Source organism: Dunckerocampus dactyliophorus, chromosome 13 (genome assembly GCF_027744805.1).
Source record: "Dunckerocampus dactyliophorus isolate RoL2022-P2 chromosome 13, RoL_Ddac_1.1, whole genome shotgun sequence".
Classification (NCBI taxonomy): domain Eukaryota; kingdom Metazoa; phylum Chordata; class Actinopteri; order Syngnathiformes; family Syngnathidae; genus Dunckerocampus; species Dunckerocampus dactyliophorus.
The window spans coordinates 1,948,206-1,974,205 of NC_072831.1; the positions used below are offsets into that span (position 1 = coordinate 1,948,206).

General features: G+C 42.8%; 2 protein-coding genes across 10 annotated transcripts in view; both read right to left on the reverse strand.

The window, feature by feature from the left end:
• The window catches only part of cdkl1 (cyclin-dependent kinase-like 1 (CDC2-related kinase)), a 28,599-nt gene extending 27,137 nt beyond the window's left edge, over positions 1–1,462 (reverse strand). Inside the window, exon 1 of the mRNA XM_054796539.1 lies at positions 896–1,462. The gene's annotated coding sequence lies outside the window, so the exon portion shown is untranslated. The remainder of the gene's footprint in view (positions 1–895) is intronic.
• Positions 1,463–1,624: 162 nt separating this feature from the next.
• map4k5 (mitogen-activated protein kinase kinase kinase kinase 5) overlaps positions 1,625–26,000 on the reverse strand; it is a 72,986-nt gene continuing 48,610 nt past the window's right edge. For all 9 annotated transcript variants that reach the window (XM_054796524.1, XM_054796522.1, XM_054796528.1 and 6 more), the window contains 13 exons: positions 23,731–23,772; positions 23,552–23,636; positions 23,392–23,471; positions 22,193–22,253; positions 19,193–19,307; positions 17,869–17,927; positions 17,646–17,749; positions 13,234–13,411; positions 13,082–13,150; positions 12,908–13,000; positions 11,123–11,193; positions 3,549–3,604; positions 1,625–2,399 (listed from right to left, as the gene is read on the reverse strand). In XM_054796524.1, the coding sequence (XP_054652499.1) occupies positions 2,312–2,399; positions 3,549–3,604; positions 11,123–11,193; positions 12,908–13,000; positions 13,082–13,150; positions 13,234–13,411; positions 17,646–17,749; positions 17,869–17,927; positions 19,193–19,307; positions 22,193–22,253; positions 23,392–23,471; positions 23,552–23,636; positions 23,731–23,772 (1,101 nt within the window). In that variant the 3' untranslated portion in view covers positions 1,625–2,311. The remainder of the gene's footprint in view (positions 2,400–3,548; positions 3,605–11,122; positions 11,194–12,907; positions 13,001–13,081; positions 13,151–13,233; positions 13,412–17,645; positions 17,750–17,868; positions 17,928–19,192; positions 19,308–22,192; positions 22,254–23,391; positions 23,472–23,551; positions 23,637–23,730; positions 23,773–26,000) is intronic.

Below are 26,000 nucleotides of genomic sequence, written 5' to 3' on the forward strand. Positions count from 1 at the left end.
GAAAAAGTTATGTCACAAAAATAATGTAAAAATATTATGGAAATAAAGTTAGACTAGGAAAGTTGAAATAGTTGGGGAAAAAAACAGCCGAAATTAAATTTTTTATTTTTTTTTAACAAGAATGAAGTCAGAATATAATCAAGAAAAGGAATGTAATTTTAGTAGCGAAGAGTTGAAATATTAAAGAAAAAGTGCTTTTTATGACTCCGCTCGCCTGAATACCGCAGCTAGGAATACGGTTCTATTTTGTTCGAACAAATCACAGTTGTGATTTTTGGAAAATTTGGTTTGAGAAAGTTGGCAGAAATTTAAAAAAAAAAAAAAGCCAACTAATTTTACTATAATAGTAAATAGAATATAATCAGAAAAATAATGTCACTTTAATAGCAAAGAGTTGAAATATATATATATAAAAAAATTTTTCACTACGTACCAGTAATAATATAAAATGTAATTTTTGGAACATTAGGCATAATAGGACAAGAAAATTGATGAAGATTATTGAAGCAAAAATGAGGGAAAAAACAGAGCAAAGACAAAACTGAGATGCACTTTTTTTTCTTGAAATATATTTATACTGTAAATATATTTATCTCAGCATATCTTTACAAAATATGAATGTGACAAAGTTGCCCCCTTCCATTTTTCATTATGTGGCCCTCGCTGGTGCATTTTAAACAAAAACAATCAACGTTTGAGCTGTCTATCAGCCAGACGACATCAAGCAGAGTAAGTGACCTCCCCTGAGGGGGTGCACGGCGACAAAACAAGAAAACAACAAGCTCAAAGTGTCTTGGGAGGCGCAGGCTGGGAAACAAGTTTCGAGAGATTTACGAGCCGTCAAAAGAGTAAACTAAAACAAGAAAACGTGATGTCTTGTGAAGGTTCAGTTTACCTGAGGAGGATTCCTGACGAAGAAAAGTCTCCCGAGATGAAACTCAACAGTCTTCCTCCTCCTGTCAGGCGCCGATGCGATGTAAGACTCAGCCCTCCCGTTCTCACATCTCACACACGCACGCACTTTTCACAAGGCCACCCTGCCACATCCACTCACACCTTCAAAATAAAACACTGGCTAAATGCACATTCAAGTTTATCTCTCCACGTGGGGGTACAAATAAAAAAAAAATAATAATAAAGCAGAAGCAATGTCTGACCGCGCTGAACACCAACAGAACTTGCATCATTTTAGCTTACGTCTATTGTCCAGCCGCTAATCATCTTTTAAACTGAAGGCGACAGAGAGTGAGCTTCCTGTCGTTGCCAATTTGACACATCTTCCCCTTCACAGAGTCGGTCACCATAGAAACAGCTGACTACCCCTCGGGGGGTGGGGTGGGGGAGGATGGTTTTTTGTGTGTGTGTGTGTGTGTGTGTGTTTGTTAAAATGAAAGTAAATGAATCCATGTCTTAAAAAAGCGGAGCAAAGCGGGACTTACCTCGACGCCTTTGCGGCAACAACTTCCTGCTTAAGGTTGAGCTGTGGCGCGTGAATATTCAGGAAGGCCCTTCGCAGCGGGCCCAATTAAAGCGCCATCCTAAATGGGGAATTAATGGAAACTACTCCCCACACGTCCGCCTCGCCGCTCCCCTGCCGACACTCATCAAAGCCACACATCAGCCGTCTCGTGAACAACAGCTTTTTTTTAATTTCAAACCTTAAAACATTTTGCCAAAAGGGAATGCAAAAGATGCCAACTGAAGCGAGCATCGTCCCTCATTTTGTCATTTTAAATTAAAAAACAAAAACAATGTACAAAAGTGCTTACATGGTGCAAATCATGAGATAAAATGTCTATAAAAGGAGAGTAAAAAGATAGAAAGAAAGAAAAAAACATTTGTACATTATATTCAATGAGTAAAAAGGATGAATGCGACTATGTTACAAAGATCCCAAAAGCTGCTTGCTAGCTAGTTGAGCCACATCGGGCGAGCAAACATACCCGAATACTGAAGAAAGACCAGGTTCATCATCATAAATATTGCTTAAATAACACGCGTGGCTCAGAGGAGGGGAGGGGGGGTGGATGTGTTCTGCTTCAAGCGTCGGCAGAAATCTCCCAAAGTTTGCAGAAAGCTATCACAGACACTGTACTCGTGAGTCAAGAATACCTCGAAGACGGGCACTCTGCTCCGATGACCCCTCCTCCTCGGGAGTCTGCTGGAGTAAGAAGGCCCCTCCGACAGAGAGTCTGTCGCCGACCAGCGGGCCGGCTCATCCGTAACACGCAGAGACCCTCGCTCAAGGCCGGGACAGGAAGTTCCTCCGATTGAAAATGTTCAAATCTGGACTTCTTGCCCACGTTGTACGTCAGTAACTGTTCTCGTGACCGGCTAAGATGTAGAGGTTGCTCAGCGCCGTGAGGTTGTCCGTGGGTCGGCTCTCCAGTACCACCACCCTGCAGGGGAGGAGGAGACGTCAGAACGCGCAGGTAACACTTTACAATAAGGTACACAAAATTACAGTAGTCAATGAGGAGCGAACCTACCGAACCCTCAACACTAGTCATTACTCATTAGTTCCTCAGTAACTAGTCTAAATGTGCCTTCATTACTTACAGTAGTACCTACTTTACTCATTAGTTCCTCAGTAACTAGTGTAAATTAAAGTACTTTAGTCATTACTTCCTCAGTTCTGCATTAGTTCCTCAGTAACTACTGTACTTGTTGGTATCTTATTGTAAAGTGTGACCACCTTGCATGTTATGTTACAAGAATAAAGTCACAATAGATGAGATCGATACTTGGGGAAATATTATGGCAATAAAGTCATAATTACGGGGAGAACATTTCCAAGAAGAAAGTTGACATAGTTGTAAAAATTGAACAAAAATAAAAAGAGCAGAAAAAAGTTGTAATTTTAGGAGTGTAAAGTAAAAATATTCAGAGCAAAAAGTTGCATTTTAACAAGAAATTTAATTGAAAGAGAAACAACAAATAAGGTTGTAATTTTGGGAAAATTTGGTTCCGTAAGAAGTTATGTTACTAAGATAATGTTATGGAAATAAAGTCATACTAACAAGAAGAAAATTTTGAAGAGGAAAGCTCAAAAAACAGCAGAAATTTAAAAAGAAGAATTTTACAAGAATAATGTTATTTTAGTAGCAAAGTGCTGAAATATACTTTTTTTTTTTTTTAAGTAATATGACAAAACAAAATACTTGGCCTGTCAACAAATGTTGCTGTTCAATAACTGTGCTACAAATTATTGTCACTAATCGATATTATCGACATTTAATAAAGTCATGTAATAAAGTCATAATTACCAGGAAAACAAGAAAAAAACAAACTAACAAGAAAAAAAGTTGAGAGAGAAAAAACTAAGTTTTAAATTGGTCCATTTAAAAATTAGGATCCAGAAATAGTTATAATGTTACAGAAATAATGTAAAAATACTATGGAAATAAAGTTATAAATATGAAGAAGTCGTCATCATGGTCACATTTTAAGGCGGAATTATTTAATTCATTAAATAATAAACTACTATGCAAACAAATTAAATATTAATCATATTTCATTCATTTAAAAAGATGGAAGCCGGTACCGACCTGTCCGATCCGAGGAGGCGAAAGACTCTGCTTGGATCACAGATCTCCTGCGTCACCTGCCAATGACAAAACAAGCTTTTATTTTGGAAGTAAACAAAGTCACCATGATTAGAACTGAAAGAAATAAACACATGCAGTGCAGTGCAAGCACCACTGGATGTCATGTCCCCATGTCATACGGTTTTTAACCTTTCCATAGCTCTGTCTCATCAAGTATACTGTAGCAACAGAACCAATGTTGTAATAGCATTGAAGCACACACTGCAGTGCTGAGGAGTGAAAGATTGTCAACAGCAGCACAAGAGTAACACGCATTACTCACACCACCAGCTGAGCTGCCCAATTTTAAAGCACATGCAGAGTTAGATAACGCTGCTGGATGCGAACCGCTCATGATACTGAACAAGCAGCTACTGCCATCTTCTGGAAGAAGACAAAAACTGCGCATTTGTGGCATTCCAAATGTATTAGTGGCGGGCTGCCACAAATAATGTGTGGGGAAACACTTGTCAGTAGGTTGCCTACAGCCACAACTGGTAATGCCAATGTTTTTGACCAGGTGCTCATTAGGAGACACCGGTGACTATAAGAGACACAGCGGGTAACTGGAGCATTTATGGTATTTCGTATCTTTGTGAGCTTTTTCTTTTAATTAAAACACAGTAACAGCCTGGAGATGGGAAGACCTGGGTTGGATTCTCCCTTGGGCATTTCTGTGTGGAGTTTGCATGTTCTCCCCGTGTGTGTGTGGGTTTTCTCCGGGTACTCCGGCTTCCTCCCACATTCCAAAAACATGCATGTTAGGTTAATTGGTGACTCTAAATTGTCCATAGGTATGAATGTGAGTGTGAATGGTTGTTTGTCTATATGTGCCCTGCCATTGGCTGGCCACCAGTCCAGGGTGTACCCCGCCTGTCGCCCGAAGTCAGCTGGGATAGGCTCCAGCATGCCCCCGCGACCCTAAAGAGGAGAAGCGGTATAGAAAATGGATGGATAAAATTTTTTAAAAACAACAAACTTTTGTCGGGTAAAAATGAAAAACTGGACACAGTAATCCCTTGCCACTTCGTAAGTTGAATTTTGTTGTTTTGCAAAAAATATATTAATAAATGATGGTGTTTTGTGGTTGAATATGGCCTATTCTTAGTAAAAAAAAAAAAAATGCATACTGAAGCCAATTTACACTTTATTTGCCTAAATTAAGCATTTTCAAACATAAAAATGGCTAATTGAAGTAAAAAACAAATACACACAGCGACCCACACCAGCACGAGTCGTATTTATGTCTTATTGTGCCATATTATGTCTATTATACTGGACAATAGGAGTGTAAAGCCGACTATAGGGACTATGAAAAGACTCCATTTATAAATAAGGAATCCTACTTTGCGGAGCACCCTCCCAAACCCCATAGCACCCCGACCTGTGGGGGCAACAGTCCAGTGAATTGCGGATTGGATGGCAGTCGACGGCGGGCACCTGAGCGATCTGGTCTTCGGCGGCCAAATCTGGTTCTTGGGGCGTGGAAATTCACTTCTCTGGTGGGGAATGATCCTGAGCTTGTGTGAGAGATTAAGTCATTCGGACTGTGTCCTGTGGGGGGTGCTCCGGGAGTACAGAATTGGTGGCTCGCCACTACGTGCCATTTGGTCCTTGGAGCAGGAGTCTGGTTCGCATTTTCAGCAGTAAGTCCAACCTGTTCCCGGGGAACGTTGCCCTTTGTCACCGATTCTGTTCATAACTTTTATGGACAGAATTTCTAGGTTCAGCCAAGACGTTGAGGGAGTCCAGTTAGGGGGCCTCAGGATCTTGTCTCTGCTATTCTCAGACGATGTGGTCCTGATGGCTGTGACCTTCAGTGTTTACTGGGGCAGTTTGCAGCAGAGTGTGAAGCTTCTGGGATGAGCCTCAGTACCTCCATATCCGAGGCCATGGTTCTCAGTCAGTAAAAGGCGGATTGCACCCTCCGGGATGGGAAAGAGGTCCTGCCCAAGGTGGAGGAGTTGAAGTATCTCAGGGTCTTGTTCATGAGTGAGGGAAGGCCAGCGCGTGAGATGGATAGGCGGATCGGTGCAGTGTCTGCAGTAGCGCGGTCTCTGTACTGGACCATCTTGGTGAAGAAAGAACTGAGCCAGAAAGCAAAGCTGTCAATTTACTGGTGGAGCTATGTTCCCACCCTCACCTATGGTCATGAGCTTTGGGTCGTGACCGAAAGAACGAGATCGCGGATACAAGTGGCCGAAATGGGTTTCCCTTATCCATAGGATGGCTGGACTCACCCGAAGAGGTAAGGTGAGGAGTTCAGGTATCCTTGAGGTCAGAGTAGAGCTGCTGCGAGTGCTTCCCTCATTAAATGTTTTGGCCACGCCCAGTTGGAAGGTGGCCCCGGGGCAGACGTAGGCAGACTGATGTCTCACAGCTGGCCTGGGAACGCCTTGGAGTCCTCCTTGTGGAACTGGAAGAGGTGGCCAGAGACCAGTCTGGACTTCCCTACTGAGACTGCTGCCCCGTGACCCGGATAAGCGTAAGAAAATGGACGGATGGATGGACTTTGAGGACATTCACTATCAATGTTGGGTACGGAACCAAATAACCGCAATACAGGAGGGATGAAAACATGCACATAAATATATTATTTTATTCACCGCCTATCGCACAGCCAATGACAAAATATAAAACTGTGACTTGAAAAAAGAGACCCATGACAGCAAGTCCAAGTATTACTGGCCGTCGGGGGCTTGTGGAAGATTCCTGTCCATGGCCTTTACATGTGTGTGGGTGTGTGTGTGTGTGTGTGTAGCCTGACACGCTGCGTGTATAAGACGTGCTGACATGACCGCTATGAGATGCGTCAGCAGAGGACACCTGCTAAGGTGTTAGTGCTTGGCTTCAGATGGGGGAGATCTGATCCGTGTCTCGGGTGTTGACGGAGGCAGACAGCGGAACAAACCATCGACGAGCCGCTCGCCCGTGAACGCCTCGGCTTTTTGCGAGGAATCACACGGAGACCAAGGCTGAATTATTAAAACGCCGCTCCCGCTTGCATTTATGATGGAGCATCAATTTTGCATGGAGGCTGAAATTTCCCCCAAAAAAAAAGAGCTGCCAAGCGGGACTTCACAAGTGGAGCATGTGCGAGGCAGAGGGCGGCTCCCGACAGCTGTATCGCTTTTCATCAAAACAGCATGCTTCACCTCCCTGTGATCTCCAACTCTTATTGTGTGAGCGCGTCCAAGCAGTGATCGGGTTCACACAGACAAGTTCATTACCTCCGCATAGTCATTCATCTCAGCCGCAGCTTGAACGCATGCATGTCGATGCCGCAAACACAAAATCTGCGAAATCGGTGAAAAGTTCTAATATGATGGGAAAGAAGTCTAAATATTATGTGAATAAAATCATACCATTATGAAAAGAACATTTACGAAGATTATTTAAGAAGACAGTTGAAATATTTTGGTGGAAAAGAAGAGCAAAGGGTGAAGTTCATATAAAGTATAACTAAAAGTTGTAATTTAATGAGAAAAAGTTGCAATTTTACGACAATAACGTAATATTATGAAGAAAAAATTACGTAATTTTAGTAGCATTGAGTTGAAATATTAAAGAAAAAAGTCACTATATTATGAGAATGTATTATGAGGCAAAACAACAAATACAGTTGTACTATTTGAAAAATTAGGTTATTACAAATGATTCATAATTATTATTATTGAGAATAAAGTGTAAATAACATGGGAATAAAGTCGTAATTACGGGAAGAAAATGTACATTTACAAGAAGAAAGTTGGAAAAAAGTTGAATAGTTGAAAGAAAAAAAAATGACAGGAATGGAAAAAACAGCTGTAACTTAAAGAGAATAAGATACAAATATTTAGAAAAAAAGTTGTATTCAAACAAAAAAAAGAGGAAAACATTTACGAGAATGTAACATTATGGGCTAAAATGTCATTTTCAGAGTTGAAATATTAAAGAAATAAAACACAAGTCGTAAAATTATAAACAAAACAAAATAAAGTTGTAATATATTGGGGAAAAAAAAACATTTGTGAAGATTATTTACAAAGAAAGTTTAAATATATGCAAAAATAGAAGCAAAAATGGGGAAGAAAGAGCAACGTTGATACTAATAATACAGTAGGCTTGTTCACCTGTATCATAGAGCGGAGATGCAGTTTTTTGTTGAAATATGAAATATACCATATATAACCTACAGACCCTTTCCAAAAAATTTGAATGTCATGGAAAAGTTGTTTAATTTCCATAATTCCATTCAAAAAGTTAAACTTTCATAGATGATAGATTCAGGGCCCACAATTTAAATGATTTCAAGTATTTATTTGTTTATTTTTACATAATTTGGGCTTCCAGCTCATTAAACCCACAAAAACAGGAATTCAAAAAATTAGAATACTGTGAAGAAATCAGCCCAAATTTTGCAGGGCATGAACGTTTTAAACTGAGTGTCACACACTAATCATCTACTAAACTCAAATCACCTGCACAGGCTTCCCCAGGTGTCATTAAATTGCTTCAGTTTGGTTCAATTGTCTCAGTTGGGTTCAATATGGGGAAGACTGCAGACATGACAACTGGCCAGAAGACCATCATTGATACCCTCCATAGGATGGGTAAGCCACAAAAGTTCATAGCTAAGGAGGCTGGTTGTTCACAGAGTGCTGTGTCCAAGCATATCAATGGAAAGTCTAGAGGAAGGGCAAAATGTGGCAGGAGAGGATGCACCAGCAAAAGAGATGACCGTGGGCTTCAGCGGATTATCAAACAGGGAAGATTCAAGAATCTGGCAGAGATCCAGAAAGAGTGGAATGAGGCGGGAGTCACAGCTTCAAAAACCACCACATTCAGACGCATCCGGGAGATGGGCTACAACTGTCGGGTTCCTCGGGTCAAGCCACTTGTGAACCTGAGCCAACATAGGAAGCGTCTCCACTGGGCCAAGGAGAAGAAGGACTGGACTGTTGGCCAGTGGTCCAAGGTCCTCTTTTCCTATGAAAGTAAAGTGTGCCTTTCATTTGGGAATCAAGGTCCAAGGGTTTGGAGGAAGACGGGTGAGGAACAGAACCCAAGCTGCCTGAGGTCCAGTGTGAAATATCCACAGTCCGTCATGATTTGGGGTGCAATGTCCGGTGCAGGTGTTGGTAAACTCTGCTTTCTTAAATCCAAGGTCACCGCAACAGTCTACCAGAATGTTTTAGAGGACTTCATGATTCCTTTTGCTGAGGATCTGTATGGAGATGCAGATTTCATCTTCCAGCAGGACCTGGCCCCTGCCCATACCGCCAGAAGCACCAAAACCTGGTTTGATGCCCATGCCATCACAGTGCTTGACTGGCCAGCCAAGTCACCGGACCTAAACCCCATTGAGAATCTATGGGGTATTCTCAAGAGGAACATGAGGGGCACCAGACCCAACAACAAACAAGAGCTGACAGCAAGCATCAAGGAAATCTGGGCTTCCATAACTCCCAGGCAATGCCACAGGCTGATTGCTTCAATGCCACGTGGCATCGAGGCAGTGATTAAGGCAAAGGGATTCCCAACCAAGTATTGAAGATTGACATATCGTTTTGAAAGTACCATATTTTGATTGATTTGATGTGATCCTAATTTCTTTCTTTTTTTTCCTGCAAAAACTGAGAAGTAAATGGTGATTTCTTCACAGTATTCAGTATTGTTTAAATTTTGGGCCCTGAATCTATCATCTATGAAAGTTTAACTTTTTGAATGGAATTATGGAAATTAAACAACTTATCCATGACATTCTAATTTTTTGGAAAGGGTCTGTATGTGTTGCTTTACAAAATCTAAAAGTGGCAAAGTTGCATTTTTTCAGTTTTCACCATCTGGACCTCACTGGGAAAACGTGTGGACACCTCTGCAGTAAAGGAACAAAATGCACAACACAAAACTGCTTAGCTTTTGTGTTCAATGATTTTTAAAATGAAGCATAAAATTAAAAAAAATCATAAAAAATAATGAATGCAATTCTTAAAAAGTAAAAAATATGAATACAGCATGCAGCTAAAGTGAAGGATGTGGGGCCAATGTGTACATTAAAGATGCTAAAAGCAATCCAACGTAGGGTAGCATACTAATCCCTCGTTTGTCACGGTTAATTGGATTCAGACCTGACCGTGATGTGCCAATTTCCACCAAGTACGATTTCATTAAATGTTTTCGTAGTTGGAGCTGTTTATGACCTTTGAAATATACTTTTGAACATTATTAGAGCTTTCGAGACATGAAATAACACCCCTACAGTCACCTTTACACTCCTGTTGCCCCAAATAGCAGACAGAGAAATAACACATACAAAACCTGTTTACGACCTTCTAAATACACTTTTGAACATTAGAGCTCTTTAGATATGAAATAACAACCCTATCGTCACCTTTACACTCTTATTACCCAATATAGTAGACAAGAGAAAATAAGACATAGAAAACCTGTGTACGATCTTCCAAATACACTGTTTCAAATGATTAAAGCCCTCTAGACATGAAATAACACCCTTTTGTCAGTCACCTTTACACTCCTATTACCAAATTTTGTAGACATAAGAGAAAATAAGACATAGAAACCCTGTTTACCACCTCCTATTAAAATTTGCTGATTTAGTACATTTTTAAACTGATAACATAATGCATGGAGCTAACAATAACTTCTTACCCAAAAACGTTTTCTCTATAGAAGAGGAGAAATATGATCTTGGAGGAAAATTAAACTTAAAACACTTATATGCCAGAACAACGCTGAAAACCGACAGCATTTCAGTATGTGGAATTAAATGATGGAAGTCAAACGATGAACCAAGATGAGCAAATTCAATAAATAAGCTTTGCTTCTTGCTACTCCTTTTGGACATGTGGAAGTGTGAAATGATTCATGAGATGTATTCCATCATAACCTTCATGCATGTTCAAATCAAATGAAACCAAACCAAACTACTACCCAATCTACTATAGCAGACATAAAGACAGAACATGGTGTAGAATACTGCATATCACAGCATCTTGTCAATGTACTAAATGTATGCAAAAAAAAAATTCATGAAGTTTGCCTAAATAAGCCATTTTTTTTAAAACCTAATAATAGTCAGTATTCAACCACAAACAGTATGATTCATTGATTAATATATTTTGGAAAAAAACCTGGTAAGAGTGAAGCTGCAAAATTCAAACCAACCAGTGGCAAGGGATGACTGTTATAGTCTCAGCTATGCCGGCTTTTGTGTTATAGGTGACAAAGCAAACTTGGATGGTATCTAATAATATATCTCATTAATAGGTTTTATGTTTAGAACAAGGCCAATAAAAAAACATGCTGCAGGTCAAAAAGGGCCACTTGGCCACACTTCGGACACCCTGGGTTTATGGCCTTTCATTTTTGGAAGGTGCAAGAGCAGCAGGGTGCTGAATATTTTACTCTGAGTACATTTCCTTACACCGCAAGTGCAGTGTGAGCAAGGAAATGGGTGCACTGGCGAACCGAACGGTCCGGTATTGTAGCGCGTACTGTTGCATCCGCGGTGTTAGTCTGTTTTATTTTTTTACCTCGTTGGACTTGAAGCTCTTCCCCTGCATGCCGTGCTTCCAGAAGGCCAGCACGCTGTCCTGCAGGCACACTGTTGGACACAAACAGGACGTTTGTTAGCCATCTTAATAGGGACCAACAGAGTGAAAGTAAAGGTGGAATTTGGGGGTGCACGAGTTTTGGGGGGGGTGTTTCCATTTTTTTATACTTGTGTAATAGTACTCATATCATATTTGGTTCGGACAGATCTACAGGTACAGTTTGTCTAACCCACCTTGGAGTCTCTTACTTCCAGGTGTGCACACATTAAAGGAAAAGTGCACTTTTTTGGGGAATTTTGCCCATCATCCACAACCCTTATGTGAGACATGAACACACCTCTTTTTCTTTTCTGTGTGTTCTAAAGATATAAAAACAGATCAAAAGAGTCAGCTAAGAATGCACGTAATGGGATGTACCTACTCCGCCTATGAAACCTTCTGAAGAAAACCTCAAAAAAAGCGCCACCAATGCGCCATTTACATAACGTCACTTGCACAGTAACCAAGCTCCAGTGACATTGTATTTGTCATGCTCTGCACTGCCGCCTGTCTCCTCGCTGCGGAGGCAGAGCCGGGAGTGACACACCTGTTTCCTATCACGGCCTGGACTACTTAACCCTGGCACGCCTCACCTCCTTGCCAGATTGCACCCTTGCTTACCTGCTCACCGACTCCAGTCGAGCTTATCTCGTTGTTCCCTGCTTCCTGGTCTCTCAGTGGTAAGTACACGGTTCCCTGCTTAGCGTTCAGGGGTCACCTTTAGTTATTTGTCTCTAGTCAATGCTTCCTGCCTGGTTCTCGGCAGCGCCTTTAGCTCTTAATGTTTTTTCTATCGCCTGCTAGTTTTGCTCGAGTTAGCTTTTTGGCTTTGTATGGTTTTCCAGGATATCTTTTTGTATGCCTTTTTCCTCCTGTGGAGTAATTTTTTTTTTTAAATAAAAACCTCTCTTTGTACTTTTGTGTCTCGTTCTCTGCATCTTGGGATCCAAACCCTGTCTCACGCTGTTCATGACAGTTATTATTATAGTTAACAACGAACTGAAGAACTATTTTACTGGCGTAGTGACACCTCGCCACACCACGACTAGCTTCACCACACACTAGCTCACAATGCCTCAGGCCACTAGTGAAAGGTAATGCTACATATCAGAGGTGCCACCACGGCTGCTGTTTTGTTTTTGACGCTAGGTGTAGCATTCCTTTCTAAGTTGCTGCGTGAAATCGGGATCGTGGATGAGGGGCAAAATTCCCACTAAAAAGTTTGGTTATCCTTTAAAATTAAATCAAAATTTTAAAAAAAATTTATCAAAAAATAGTTGTTAGCATGATGGCCACACAGTCAGGAGATCAGGAATATCTGGGTTCGGATCTCCGCTGGGGCATCTCTGTGTGGAGTTTGCATGTTGTCCCCGTGTGTGTGTGTGTGGGTTTTCTCCGGGTACTCCGGTTTCCTCCCACATTTCAAAAACATGCATTAGGTTAATTGTTAGGTTAATCTGAGACTCTAAATTGTCCATAGGTATGAATGTGAGTGTGAATGGTTGTTTGTCTATACAGTATGTGCCCTGCGATGGCTGGCCACCAGTCCAGGGTGTACCCCGCCCGAAGTCAGCTGGAATAGGCTCCAGCATAACCCCGACCATAATGACGATAAGCAGCATAAAAACTGGATGGATGGTCATAAATAGGTTATTGTATTGGTATTTGTCTGTGAAAAGTTATCGGCATGGGCTTGACAAAGTGCATCCCAAGGTGGACTCATACCAACAGATCCGATGCAGAAGTCAAAGCTGAGCTCGGACGCCAGCTTCTTGTTGGACTTCAATTTACCCTGAAGGTTTACGATCTTCAAGTTTTCTGGCGGGGGAAAAAAGCAAATTGTGTTTGTCCGACATGACTTCTTGTCACAATGACATATTTTTTGGGATTGAGACTTACGGTCCAGGCACACCAAGACGGTGTCTCTCTCCAGCTGCGTGACATGGATGGCATCTACCTGCTGATGACCTGCGAGCACAGTTGAGTGAAAAAACCCTCAAAGACACAACATACCGCACGCATCCCGCCACCTCGCCTGTACGCTGGCTTACTCGTTCCCATCTCGGTGAACCAGGAGGAGCAGGAGTTGAGGTTTATGGTCTCGAAGCGGACCACTTGGCCGGGCTCCGCGCCCTGGCTGATGGCCACACACAGCAGCGGGTACTCCTGCTCTGGGACTACCAGCATCTCAAACACCTTCAGCGGGCTGGGGAGCGGGAAGTCGAAGTGCTGCGGTAGGAAAGTTTAAATGAGCGTATCGTTGCTGAATAAACAGACTGGTTATTTAGGATGGGATTGTGTGTTTTGTGGCTAAACAGGCAATAAAAACATGTTTATTTGCGCTTTTAAACATGGATGGCCTTTTGGTCATTGCCGTAAATGCTCTAATTGTTTTTGTGTGAAGCACAAACAGCAAAAAGGGACGGGGTGTTAATTGGAAGCAATCGATAATTAGAGAGAGGCTATTTATTTCCTAAATGTGACAACTTCAGGGCACTTTTTTTTTTTTTTTTTTAACTTTCCAGCAATGACAAAAAGGTGCATGAGAAAGTGGAAAGGAAAATCGTAGTTTTCTTTGACCACATGGTCGCTTACGAGCAAGTATACGGCACAACACGGCGGCAACAGAAACAATGTAATACAGGTAAGGAGTAAAGACAATTTTGCTCATTGTCTACAATTTCTTATGTGAGACACGAACGCACACGTCTCTCTCTTTTGTGTGCATTCTAAAAGATGAAAACAGGTCAAAAGTAATGGGACATCTATTCCGCCGTGAAAGCCCGCTAATGTTGCCTGCAAGACAGCTCGTAATACATTTTTAAGCATTAGCAGAACTTCCTTTCTAGTTGAGTCCCATTACGTGCATTCTTAGCTGTTTTATCTTTAGAATGCACAGAAAAAAGAAAGACATGTGAGCTCATGTCTCACATGAGGATTGTGGATGATGGGCAAAATTCCAAAAAAAGTGCACTTTTCCTTTAGGAGGGCTAATGAGTTGACTGTGAACAAGGCATGACTTAACCTTTTAACTTAACATTTTAAAGCGCACGCAGAGGTAAATAACGGTAGCGGACGCTGACCACTCATAATGCATTTATCCCTCGTTTATCGCGGTTGATCGGTTCCAGACCCGATGACTAGTAGTCCATTTCTGCCAAGTAGGATACCTTCGTTATATATGGAATATTTTCGTAGTTATGGCATAGACAACCTGTTTACAATCTCATATAAATACATAATATAGTCTAGAAAATAAGACATAAGACGTTTAAAAAAGTGTTTACGCCCTTCTAAATACACTTTAACATTAGAGCCACCCCTATAGTCACCTTTACACTCCTATTACCCAACATAGTAGATATAATCAAAGAAAATCAGACATATACGACATAAAAAACCTGGTCACGACCCTCTAAATACACTAACATTGTTAGAGCCCTCTAGACATGACACAACACCCCTACAGTCACCTTTAAACTCCTATTACTCAGTATAGTAGGCATAATAAGAGCCGGTAAGATATACAGACTCTTTCCAAAAAATTAGAATGTCATGGAAAAGTTGTTTAATTTCCATAATTCCATTCAAAAAGTTAAACTTTCATAGATGATAGATTCAGGGCCCAAAATTTAAACAATACTGAATACTGTGAAGAAATCACCATTTACTTCTCAGTTTTTGCAGGAAAAAAAAAAGAAAGAAATTAGGATCACATCAAATCAATCAAAATATGGTACTTTCAAAACGATATGTCAATCTTCAATACTTGGTTGGGAATCCCTTTGCCTTAATCACTGCCTCGATGCCACGTGGCATTGAAGCAATCAGCCTGTGGCATTGCCTGGGAGTTATGGAAGCCCAGATTTCCTTGATGCTTGCTGTCAGCTCTTCTTTGTTGTTGGGTCTGGTGCCCCTCATTTTCCTCTTGAGAATACCCCATAGATTCTCAATGGGGTTTAGGTCCGGTGAGTTGGCTGGCCAGTCAAGCACTGTGATGGCATGGGCATCAAACCAGGTTTTGGTGCTTCTGGCGGTATGGGCAGGGGCCAGGTCCTGCTGGAAGATGAAATCTGCATCTCCATACAGATCCTCTAAAACATTCTGGTAGACTGTTGCGGTGACCTTGGATTTAAGAAAGCAGAGTTTACCAACACCTGCACCGGACATTGCACCCCAAATCATGACGGACTGTGGATATTTCACACTGGACCTCAGGCATCTTGGGTTCTGTTCCTCACCCGTCTTCCTCCAAACCCTTGGAACTTAATTCCCAAATGAAAGGCACACTTTACTTTCATCGGAAAAGAGGACATTGGACCATTGGTCCAGTCCTTCTTCTCCTTGGCCCAGTGGAGACGCTTCCTATGTTGGCTCAGGTTCACAAGTGGCTTGACCCGAGGAACCCGAAGGTTGTAGCCCATCTCCCGGATGCGTCTGAATGTGGTGGTTTTTGAAGCTGTGACTCTCTTCTCATTCCACTCTTTCTGGATCTCTGCCAGATTCTTGAATCTTCCCTGTTTGATAATCCGCTGAAGCCCACGGTCATCTCTTTTGCTGGTGCATCTTCTCCTGCCACATTTTGCCCTTCCTCTAGACTTTCATTGATATGCTTGGACACAGCACTCTGTGAACAACCAGCCTCCTTAGCTATGAACTTTTGTGGCTTACCCATCCTATGGAGGGTATCAATGATGGTCTTCTGGCCAGTTGTCATGTCTGCAGTCTTCCCCATATTGAACCCAACTGAGACAATTGAACCAAACTGAAGCAATTTAATGACACCTGGGGAAGCCTGTGCAGGTGATTTGAGTTTAGTAGATGATTAGTGTGTGACACTCAGTTTAAAACGTTCATGCCCTGCAAAATTTGGGCTGATTTCTTCACAGTATTCTAATTTTTTGAATTCCTGTTTTTGTGGGTTTAATGAGCTGGAAGCCCAAATTATGTAAAAATAAACAAATAAATACTTGAAATCGTTTAAATTGAGGGCCCTGAATCTATAATCTATGAAAGTTTAACTTTTTGAATGGAATTATGTAAATTAAACAACTTTTCCATGACATTCAAATTTTTTGGAAAGGGTCTGTATTAAGCAAAGAAGCCCTGTTTACCACCTTTCAAGTATGCCTTGAACATTATTAGAACACTCTAGACATAAAATAACACCCCTATAGTCACCTTTACACTCCTATTGCCCAATATAGTAGATATAACCAGAGAAAATAAGCCATTTATGACAGTTTAAAGTCACTGTTGATATCGTCCACTGCCGATGGGGATGTCATACAACAGGGGTGGCCATTACGTCGATCGCGAGCTACCGGTAGATCGCCAAGGTAGTTTGGGTCGATGGCATAAACGTCACTTTGTAGTTGTCATGTGACATCAATCAGCTGACATTAAGCTCCCCTCCTGATTCACGCTTGCTCCCCCGCAGCGTTTCAAGCTACACACGAAGATGCAACTTTCATCTTTATGACTGTGATGATGGATGAACTAACTGCGGTAAGATGTCTTTATAACTAAAGTTATCTGTTCACTTGTAGCAGCTAGTTATGTAGAAAAAAAGTGTATTGTTTACTGGCTTCGCTTGGCGTCATGAACTCAGAAATCAGTGTTTTCTACACGTTGGCTTCTTAAACTATTATTTCATGATGAAATTAAAAATGTGCCCATATGTTGCCTTAACTTGGGCTGCATTGTCTTTTACATCATCATTTTAAATTCTTGTATATTGCTAATGTTTGACAGCAAATGCTAACTGGATGTGATACATGAACTGTGTGCCCTAATGAACGTTACATAGCTAATGTGACTGACATATTACCAGTACTCAGGCTATGTACACAGCTATTTAGGACTTACGTGGAATTATCCTTATTTCCATATTGAAGTGAATTATGATAGCAACTACTTTGGTTACATGTAAATTTGTGAAATGTGAATGTGAAATACTAATCATTCATATTTAGAATAGAATTTCAGAGTTTACTGGTTACATTTTGGATATGTTATGTTTTATAGAAAAAGGTAGATCATTTTGACTTGTACTTGCATGCTGAGAAAGTGCGTGCACTCCTGATATACAAACGTACATAAATACCTACTCATATTTTATTGAAATAAATATAGTAAATATATATATACTTTCTATATTTATAGTAGTAGGTAGATCTTTGGGACTTGGTCATTTTAAAAGTGGCTTGCAGGCTAAAAAAGTGTGAGCACCCCTGTTATACAAGTTCATGTCAACTATCCCTAACTATCCCTTTAACTTGAAGAGGAGCAGAGTCGGTGACCATGACCATTGGAAAACATGGGTGCTAGGCTGACACCATTTGAGAACCCCTGCGTTAGAGTACGTTTTGGCTAGAGACGGATCCTCTTATAAGAACATAGTTGGGAGTGCAACTGTTATCAAGATGGAGCAGGATTGGGTGGTGCTGTTGATGTGACTAACCTTGATGAGCATGAACCTCTGCATGGGCTCATACCACTGCAAAAGGACAATGCCAGACTGCAGCGCTCCACACAGGTACTTGTGGCCCGTGTATGGGTTCCTCACTGTCGAGAGGAGATGACAACGACGATCATAATCCGCACGGTGCGACGTGCATGGGCCACTCACAGCAAGATAGCAAATAAAACCAATTGTGCTAGGTGGGGTGCGGGGGCGGCCTCACCAATGCAGCATTTGTGGCAGCCCTTTGTGTCGGGAATCTTGGTCGTCAAGGCGAACCTCCTGAGGAGACAAAACACGGGCTGTCAGAGTGTGCTGAAAGGAGCTACTGACGTCTTGGATGGGGCGGGCTGGACAAAGCCTGCGTTTTTTTTCCCCCCCACAGTGAAGGAACAACAAAAACAGACCGACCATTTTGTTCCTTTTAATGGCGGAAGAAATGCTGAATCTGAATGGAACTCTACCTCCTTTCATGCACGAGGAAACGACATGAGCACGACAAATGACAACGTGATCCGATGAGATGTGGTGGAAACGTAAACGTGTATGCCAACACGCACTGTCAACGAATGTCGCATTTCATGTTTCCTCTCAATGAACCGCAGCTCCCTCCGGCATCGGCAGCACTCGTGCAGACCCACACCGTGACGCTTCCTTCCCCATGCGTAACGGCAGACATGCTTGCTACTAGGAGTATCACGAGATCTCGCAAGATTAAGACCCTGTCCACACGGGAACGTTCCTGGGATTTTTTTGTTTGTTTTTAAGACGGGTTGAAAAGAATGTGCATCCATATGGAGTAATGTGAAAAAGTGTTTGCCCCCTGCCTGATTTCTTATTTTTTTGCGTATTTGTCACACTTAAATGTTTCAGATCATCGAACAAATTTAAATATTAGTCACAACTGAACACAAAATTCCCTTTTTTAAATGAAACTTTTTATTATGAAGGGAGAAAAAAAAAATCCAAACCTACATGGTCCTGTATGAAAAAGTGATTTGAAACATTTACATGTGAAAAGCTCAGGAAGGGCTGTATCTCGTCTATCGTCTTGTCTTGTGAACGGAGTGTCTCGTGACACCCCTAATAGGCCCGTAAAGGTGACTATAGGGGTGTTATTTCATGTCTAGTGGGCTCTAATAATGTTTAGAAGATTGTAAACAAGTTTTCTATGCTCTAACTACCATAATATTCCATTTATAAGTAAGGAATCCTACTTGGCAGAAATGTGCTTATCACGGTGTGGTGTACAACCAATGAACCACAGTAATATGTTGAGCTGAATTGTGAGGTTTTTATTTATTTATTTTAGGTGGTACTGGTTATGGTTCTAACGTGTAAGTATGTACAGCAGAAAACGAGGCAAGTCTAGCTGTGCCAGATACGTTTCATTTCATTCACAGTAAAACCCTTACTTTTGAATTGAAACAAATGCTGGTAATGTCAATAAAATATAAGTTTTAAAAAATGTAGGGGAAAAATATAAAACCGAGACACTGATGTACAAAACAACCCAGACGACAAAAGTCACTGAGAGCTAGCATCACCTGGGAAGAATCTTGTCAGGGAAGCGGTGCGTCTGGAACTGGGCAGCCAGGCCGGGCTTCTTCAGCTGCTCAAACAGCCCGATGAGGTTGTGGGAATACAGCTGGAAGTTTTTCCCTGCAGCACAACGGGACAATTCGCCTTCAACATCAGTCGGCGGGGAAAAGAAGAGACATTTTTTGCCAAACACAAAACAAGGGTTGAGTGGAGACATCTCCGTGAGGCAGCTCTGATGCTTAGTGAGGTTAGACGTGAACAGCGGTACAAACTGTGTGTGTGTGTGTGTCAATGGTGTGAAGCATGATTACCTTCTGATGAGGTCATTTAGTAGAATGCCAGGTGAAGCCAGGCGAGAGGAAGGTTTACAAGGGAGGAGGAGAAGAGAACAGTTAAGTAGACCTCACATCATCCCGTACTCAATGACAAAACAAATAGTGGTTACGTAGTCAAATAACCTTGCAATCATATGGAGTTGAAGGAAAAGAGCACTACTGCTGGACCAGTAGAGCACTGCGAGTGTTACTCTTTAGTGCAGGGGTGCAGTGTTAATCGGCCCTCCACGGAGGGCCGATTAACACTGAACGATCAAAGAATCGATGGGCCACGGTGATATACAGTATATATTCAAGTATATATTAACAGCCTGCATCTCAGCTTTCTAGTATACGTGAAAGAGGAACTTTTTCTTCCATAAATTACACTTTTTTTTAATACTCGTCTTTCCAATTGTTTTCTCCCCCCAAATATTTCAAAATTGACATTTTCTTGTTATGTTATGGCTTTCTTCACATAATATTTCAGCTTTATTCTCGTAGCATAACTTTTCCCCCAAACTAATTTTCCAAAACGTGCAACTTCATTGTTTTTGTTACTTTTTTCTTTAATATTTCAACTTGATGCTTTTTGATTTTTTCCTCAGAATATTACGACTTTATTCTCATATAATGAGTACTTTTTCCCCATAAGATGACAACTTTGTTCTCTTAATTTTAGGACTTCATTCTTTGTTTTGTTTGTCATAATATTATGACTTTAGAAAATCTGTTTTCTTTAAAATTTCAACTTTGATTCTAAAAATTACATTCTTATGACTTTATGCTTGTAAAATTCAGACTTTTTGACATTTTTCTCAGAATTTTATAACTTCATTCTCCCCATAGAACTTTTTCTCAACCTAATTTTCCAAAATTTGAAACTTTATTCTTTGTTTTGTTACTCATATTACAACTTTAGAAAATAACATCTTTTGTCTTTAGTATTTAAATTTTATGCTTGTAAAAATGACGTTAATATTACAACTTCATTCTCGTAAAATGACTTCCCCCCCCATAAGGTGATCCCTTTTGTCCTAGTAATATGATTTGGTTCTAATATCACTTTTTCTCAACTTAATTTTCCAAAATTTGCAACTCCATTCTTTCGTGACTCGTATTACGACTTTTGAAAATCATTTTTTTCGTTAATATTTCAACTTCATACTTCCTAAAAATGTTTTTCCTCTGAATTTTACAACTTTATTCTCGTAAAACTAACTTTCTCCAACCTCATTTTCCAGAATTGGCAACATCATTCTTTGTTTTGCTTCTCATAATACTATGACTTAGAAAATAAATCTAAATGTGTGATAGTGAGCACTTCTCCTTTGCTGAGATCATCCATCCCACCTCACAGGTGTGCCATATCAAGATGCTGATTAGACACCATGATTACTGCACAGGTGGGCCTTAGACTGCCCGTGCTGAAATATGCAGGGTTAACCTCAGAGTTACCGCACACCCACACACACGTTGTCTGCCATCTGTCCTGAAAAGTGTAAACCGGGATACATCCATGAAGAGAACACCTCTCCAACGTACCAGACGCCATCGATTGTGAGCATTTGCCCACTCAATTCGGTTACGACGAGGAACTGGAGTCAGGTCGAGACCCCGATGAGGATGGCGAGCATGCAGATGAGCTTCCCTGAGACAGTGGTGATGCAAACCGATTGTTTCAGCAGCTGTCAAAGTGGCTGGTCTCAGACGATCCTAGAGTTGAACATGTTGGATGTGAAGGTCCTGGGCTGGTGTGGTTACACGTGGTCTGCGGTTGTGAGGCTGGTTGGATGTATTGCCAAATTCTCTGAAACGACTTATGGTAGAGAAGTGAACATTCAATACACGAGCAACAGCTCTGGTTGACATTCCAGCCGTCAGCATGCCAATTGCACACTCCCTCAAATCTTGTGACAACCGTGGCATTGTGCTGTGTGATAACTGCACATTTCAGAGTGGCCTTTTATTGTGGGCAGTCTAAGGCACACCTGTGCACTAATCATGGTGTCTAATCAGCATCTTGATATGGCACCCCTGTGAGGTGGGATGGATGATCTCAGCAAAGGAGAAGTGCTCACTATCACACATTTAGACAGATTTGTCAACAATATTGGAGAGAAATGCTGATACTGTGGATGTGGAACAAGTTCTACATCTTTGAGTTCATCTCCTAAAAAACGGGACCAAAAACAAGTGTTGAATGTACATGTTTTTCTTAATAAATCTTACGACTGCATTCTCATAAACTGATCGGTTTTTTCCCCCAGTCAGATGACTATTTTGTTTTGTTTTTTTAATCGCAATATTCAGACTTTATTCTCTTAGCATTTCAACTTTGTTTTTGTAAAATTACTGCTGTTTCTTTCCCATTTTTTTCTGTTGTTTTCGTGATGAATTGTAAAATAACCACAGTTTTCTTTGCCTTGGGTGTTTAATAATTAATACCCGCAGGGGGAGCCATGGAGCAAAAGCACAATTGCCCCTGAAAGAATCATTCCTTTTTCCAGGCGAGAATGGATAAATCTGCCACGGCATGAGCAGCAAGTCGCCGCGACAAACAAAAGGAACGTGGTCTATTTTCAGGGGTGGTGGCGGCACCAGGCCAGATAACGCAGGGACAAAGGCAGCGGCAGGAGGTGATGACGGTGACCGGTGACGGGTAAGGCGGCGGCTGCGGTGGTCACTTACCCGATAAAGACATCAGGTTGTTGTTGATAACGTACAGCCATGTGCACTTCCTGGGAAACAGCTGCAAGGAGAAACAACGTATGACCAAACACAGTGTTGCAACAGCGCACAGAAATTGCATTCCTCTGGTCATGTGACATGCCTGCCACGGCAACCGTTTTATTTCTTCTTCCTTTGCGGGATTACTCTGCCAGCCAAGCCAGTGTTTCCCATACAGTCTTTGCTCGGCGGCCCGCCACACAAACATTTGCACCCCCATTTTGTGATATTGTTTTAATTTTCCAAATATTTCAGCTTTCTTCTCGTAATTCCAACTTTAATTCCCAATAGATTACAACATCTATTATATTTTGACTTTGTTCATCATTCGGAAAAGGGTTTTTTTTTTCCCTTTTCCGAATGATGTGGATGAAGCATATGAACACTTTTTAAATATTTATATGAAGCTCTAGGATAAGAACTGTTCCTTGCGAGAAATATCCAAAAGAAAAATACTGTTATTTTGTTGGCTTTTTTGTTTTTTGTTTGTATTTTTCTCTCTCGTTGTCTGTTTAAACTACCAGCAAACATTGTGTGCATTTGTTTTTTACTTTGTCAAAATTCAATAAAAATATTTCTGATTAAAAAAAAAAAAAGAACTGTAAAGGAAAAACATCAACTGATTGTAATGGAATCAAATTGGAAACGATAAAAAGGGTTATTAATGAGATCGCACCATTTGGGCATGGATTTACAAAAATGGACATCATTTCCTGACAGTGGATGCCCTCTGTGAAGCCATTTTCACCACCTGGAGCAACATTGCCTCTAGCCTCCTGTGAACACTGGTATCACGCATGCCCAAACCCATTTTTCACCTCATTATCAAGAATGGCAGCTACTCATGACCAACTCCTTTATTCAACATTTTATTCCTATTTTAGGGGGGTTTCTGTTCTTTTTCAGCTATGGTCTTAAACCTTTGATTTCATCAGCCTATTTCACTTTAATACTTGTTTGCATTAAATTCCTTTTTTGTCTCACATCCATTTCTTCTTTTTGCATTTTGAAGCTCGACTTAGAACCTCCTTAAGGTCCAATAGTGCAAAATGTAAATGATCGTATCTTCAAATTTTGGAACAGGAGTGTATGAGTGTGCGCAATGAGGATAGTTTGGTCTTGGTGGAGGTCTGCGCTCTACTGGAGTTACGTATCTTCACCTGCTCCATTGTGGCTTCGTGCAGCTCGTTCAGATTCAGCGTATAGATGCCATCCTCAGTCCCAAAGATCAGGTACTGGTCTGAGAGGAGACCACAGATGTGAAAACATCAAACGTGCGTGGCAAGTCGCGTCAAGCTGTGACGGCATTGGCCAAACTACCTTTGGTGTCCGGGTGGATCCAGGACGTGGCACAGTTGATCTTCAGCGGACATCCATCAAACACTTTGGAGAAACAAGCTCCCATCTGCCAAAGGAAAGCGACAGAATGAAAAATGTTGCCTAAGATGTCAGTGTGGTCGGGCATACAAAAGACCGTGAAGGCATCGTGCTTTACTCACCAGCACTTTGGGTGTGGGCGGCAAGCCGTTGATAGCTGGTTTCTACCGGGGAGACAACAAGAGTGTGAAGATGCAACAATGATCTTATTTGAGCTTCCACTGCAGCCTCGACAATCAAGCTTACAGATGAGGCAGGGCTGCAATTACGCGTCCTGGAGGCAGAGCTGGCCCGAGCTGATGTGGCGCCCGAGGTCAGTTTGTATATGGCACGAAATACCAAAAAAAAGAATTCTAAAATACCCCTAATTCAAAATAGAAATGATGATGATTATCTGTAGTTATTGATAGGGGTTTATGAGAACAAGACAACACGAGATTAACATGACTTTACAGAAAAGTACAATGAAAAAAATATTTAAAATATATGACTATATACACACTCCTGATCAAAATATTAAGACCTGTTGAAAAATTGCTAGAATTTGCATTTTGCACATTTGGATCTTAAAGAGGTTTTAAGTAGAGCTATTTTTTTTTGTTATATTTATACGTTTTTATAAACCCTAGCACCCGATCTCAACAACGCATTTACGCGTCTTTTGCGTATTTTTGGGTGAGAGGCAAAAAGAGGTGAAGACGCAACTCTCCACCAATGCATTTCACTTCAGAGCAATTGTAAGCCATAAAAATGACCAGCCTGTGGCTGTCCCCCCGGTGACTGGGGGCGCGCAAGTGGGGGTCGCGGATGTGCGGTTTGGACTCGGGGTGGGTGGTGCTGGGGTGGGGGGGGATCCCTTTCTTTCTCCCTTCAGGGACGGGGCCGCTGTGGCTTGGTGAGCTGGTGGGTGCGCGTGGGGGCGGGCGGCGTGGTGTTCTTCTGCGTGGTGCCGGCCGGGATCGGTGGGGGGATGCTTGCTCCGGGGTGGGGCGGTCGGGGGGTGGCTTTGGCCGGGGGGTTGGGGGTGGGGCTGGCGGGCGGTCCCTGCTACCGGCTGGTGTCTGGCTGTTATCTGCTTCATGGCCGGCGGTTGTCTCCCTCCCTCCGGGGTTTCTCCCTTGGCGTGTTGGTGGATGGGCGTGGCGGCCGGGGGCATCTGCTTGGACTGACACGTGCTGCGGGCGCCTCTGTGCTCTTGGGGCGGGTTCGGTGGTCTCCGGGAGGCGGTGCCGGTGCTGCGGGTAGCCCATGTGCCGCCGCGGTGGCTTGTGGTTGCTGCGCTGCCGGGCCAGCTGGTGGGTTGGAGGTTGGTCATGCTTGCGGGTACTGTGGGCCTGGGTGGCGGGGTGGGGGTGGGTGCCCTGGGGCCGGGCCCGCTGGGGGGGGTTGTGCTCTGCCGGGCGCTTGGGCGTTTGTCGCCGTTGCGCTTTGTGCTCTGCTGGGCCGCTGTCTGTGTCCTTGCCTCCCCTGGTCTGTCTGCGGGCTTGTCGGGGGTGGGGCTCCGGTGCGCGGGTGGTGCGCTGTCGGCTCTGGTGGCATGTGGCTGGTCTGGCTTCTGGTAGTTTGTGGGGTCCGTCGGCTGGTCTGCTGCTGGTTTCGCCTTCTCGGCTCTGGTGCTTGGCCTCCCTGCGGCTTGGGGTGCGGTGCTCCCGCTCCCTCTTCGGGGTTTGCTGGCCCGCGGGTGTCGGTTGTCGCTGTGTGGTGGTTCGCCTGGCTGCTCGCCCGTTTTCCCGCCCGCCTGCTCAGTTTCCCGCTTTCCTCCTTGCTGGCTTCTCTGCCTGCCTTGCTGGCGGCATCCTACCGTTGGGAGGGTGTGGCCTGGTGTCTTCCTGCTCCCCGGCGGTCCGCTCTCTCCTCACCTGGGTTCTGGATTGTATGTCTGGGACCCCGGGGTCCCCGGCTCCGCTGCTCCTTGGGTTACCAACGGGGGATAGGGTGAGGCTTCCGGGTGTCGGGCAGTCGACCACTGTGTGTGTGCGTGTGCGTGCTTGGGTGCGTAGGAGTGTGTATGTGCGTGCGCGTGGGGGCGTAGGGGTGTGTATGTGCGTGCGTGTGGGTGCGTAGGAGTGTGTATGTGCATGCGTGTGTGTACTTATTTATTTTAGTTATTTATTTTTTGGAGGGGGTGCATACAGGGGTTTGCTCCGTGGGGTCGGTTGCTGGGTGATACATCTCTGCAGCCCGTGCCTCCTGCATCCCTGGGCGGGGCCGGCCCTGTGTCAGGCCGGGCTCCGCTCCCTGGGGGTGGGGGTGGCGGTGGGCGAGGATTGGCGCTTCCGGCGCGGGCGGGCTTCTTTCCGGTTGTGGGGGCGTCTCTGGGCCTGCCGGTTTGTGGCCCCCGGCACTCGTCTGCCTTTGTGGGGTGTGATCTCTCGCTGGTCTCGGGGGTTGG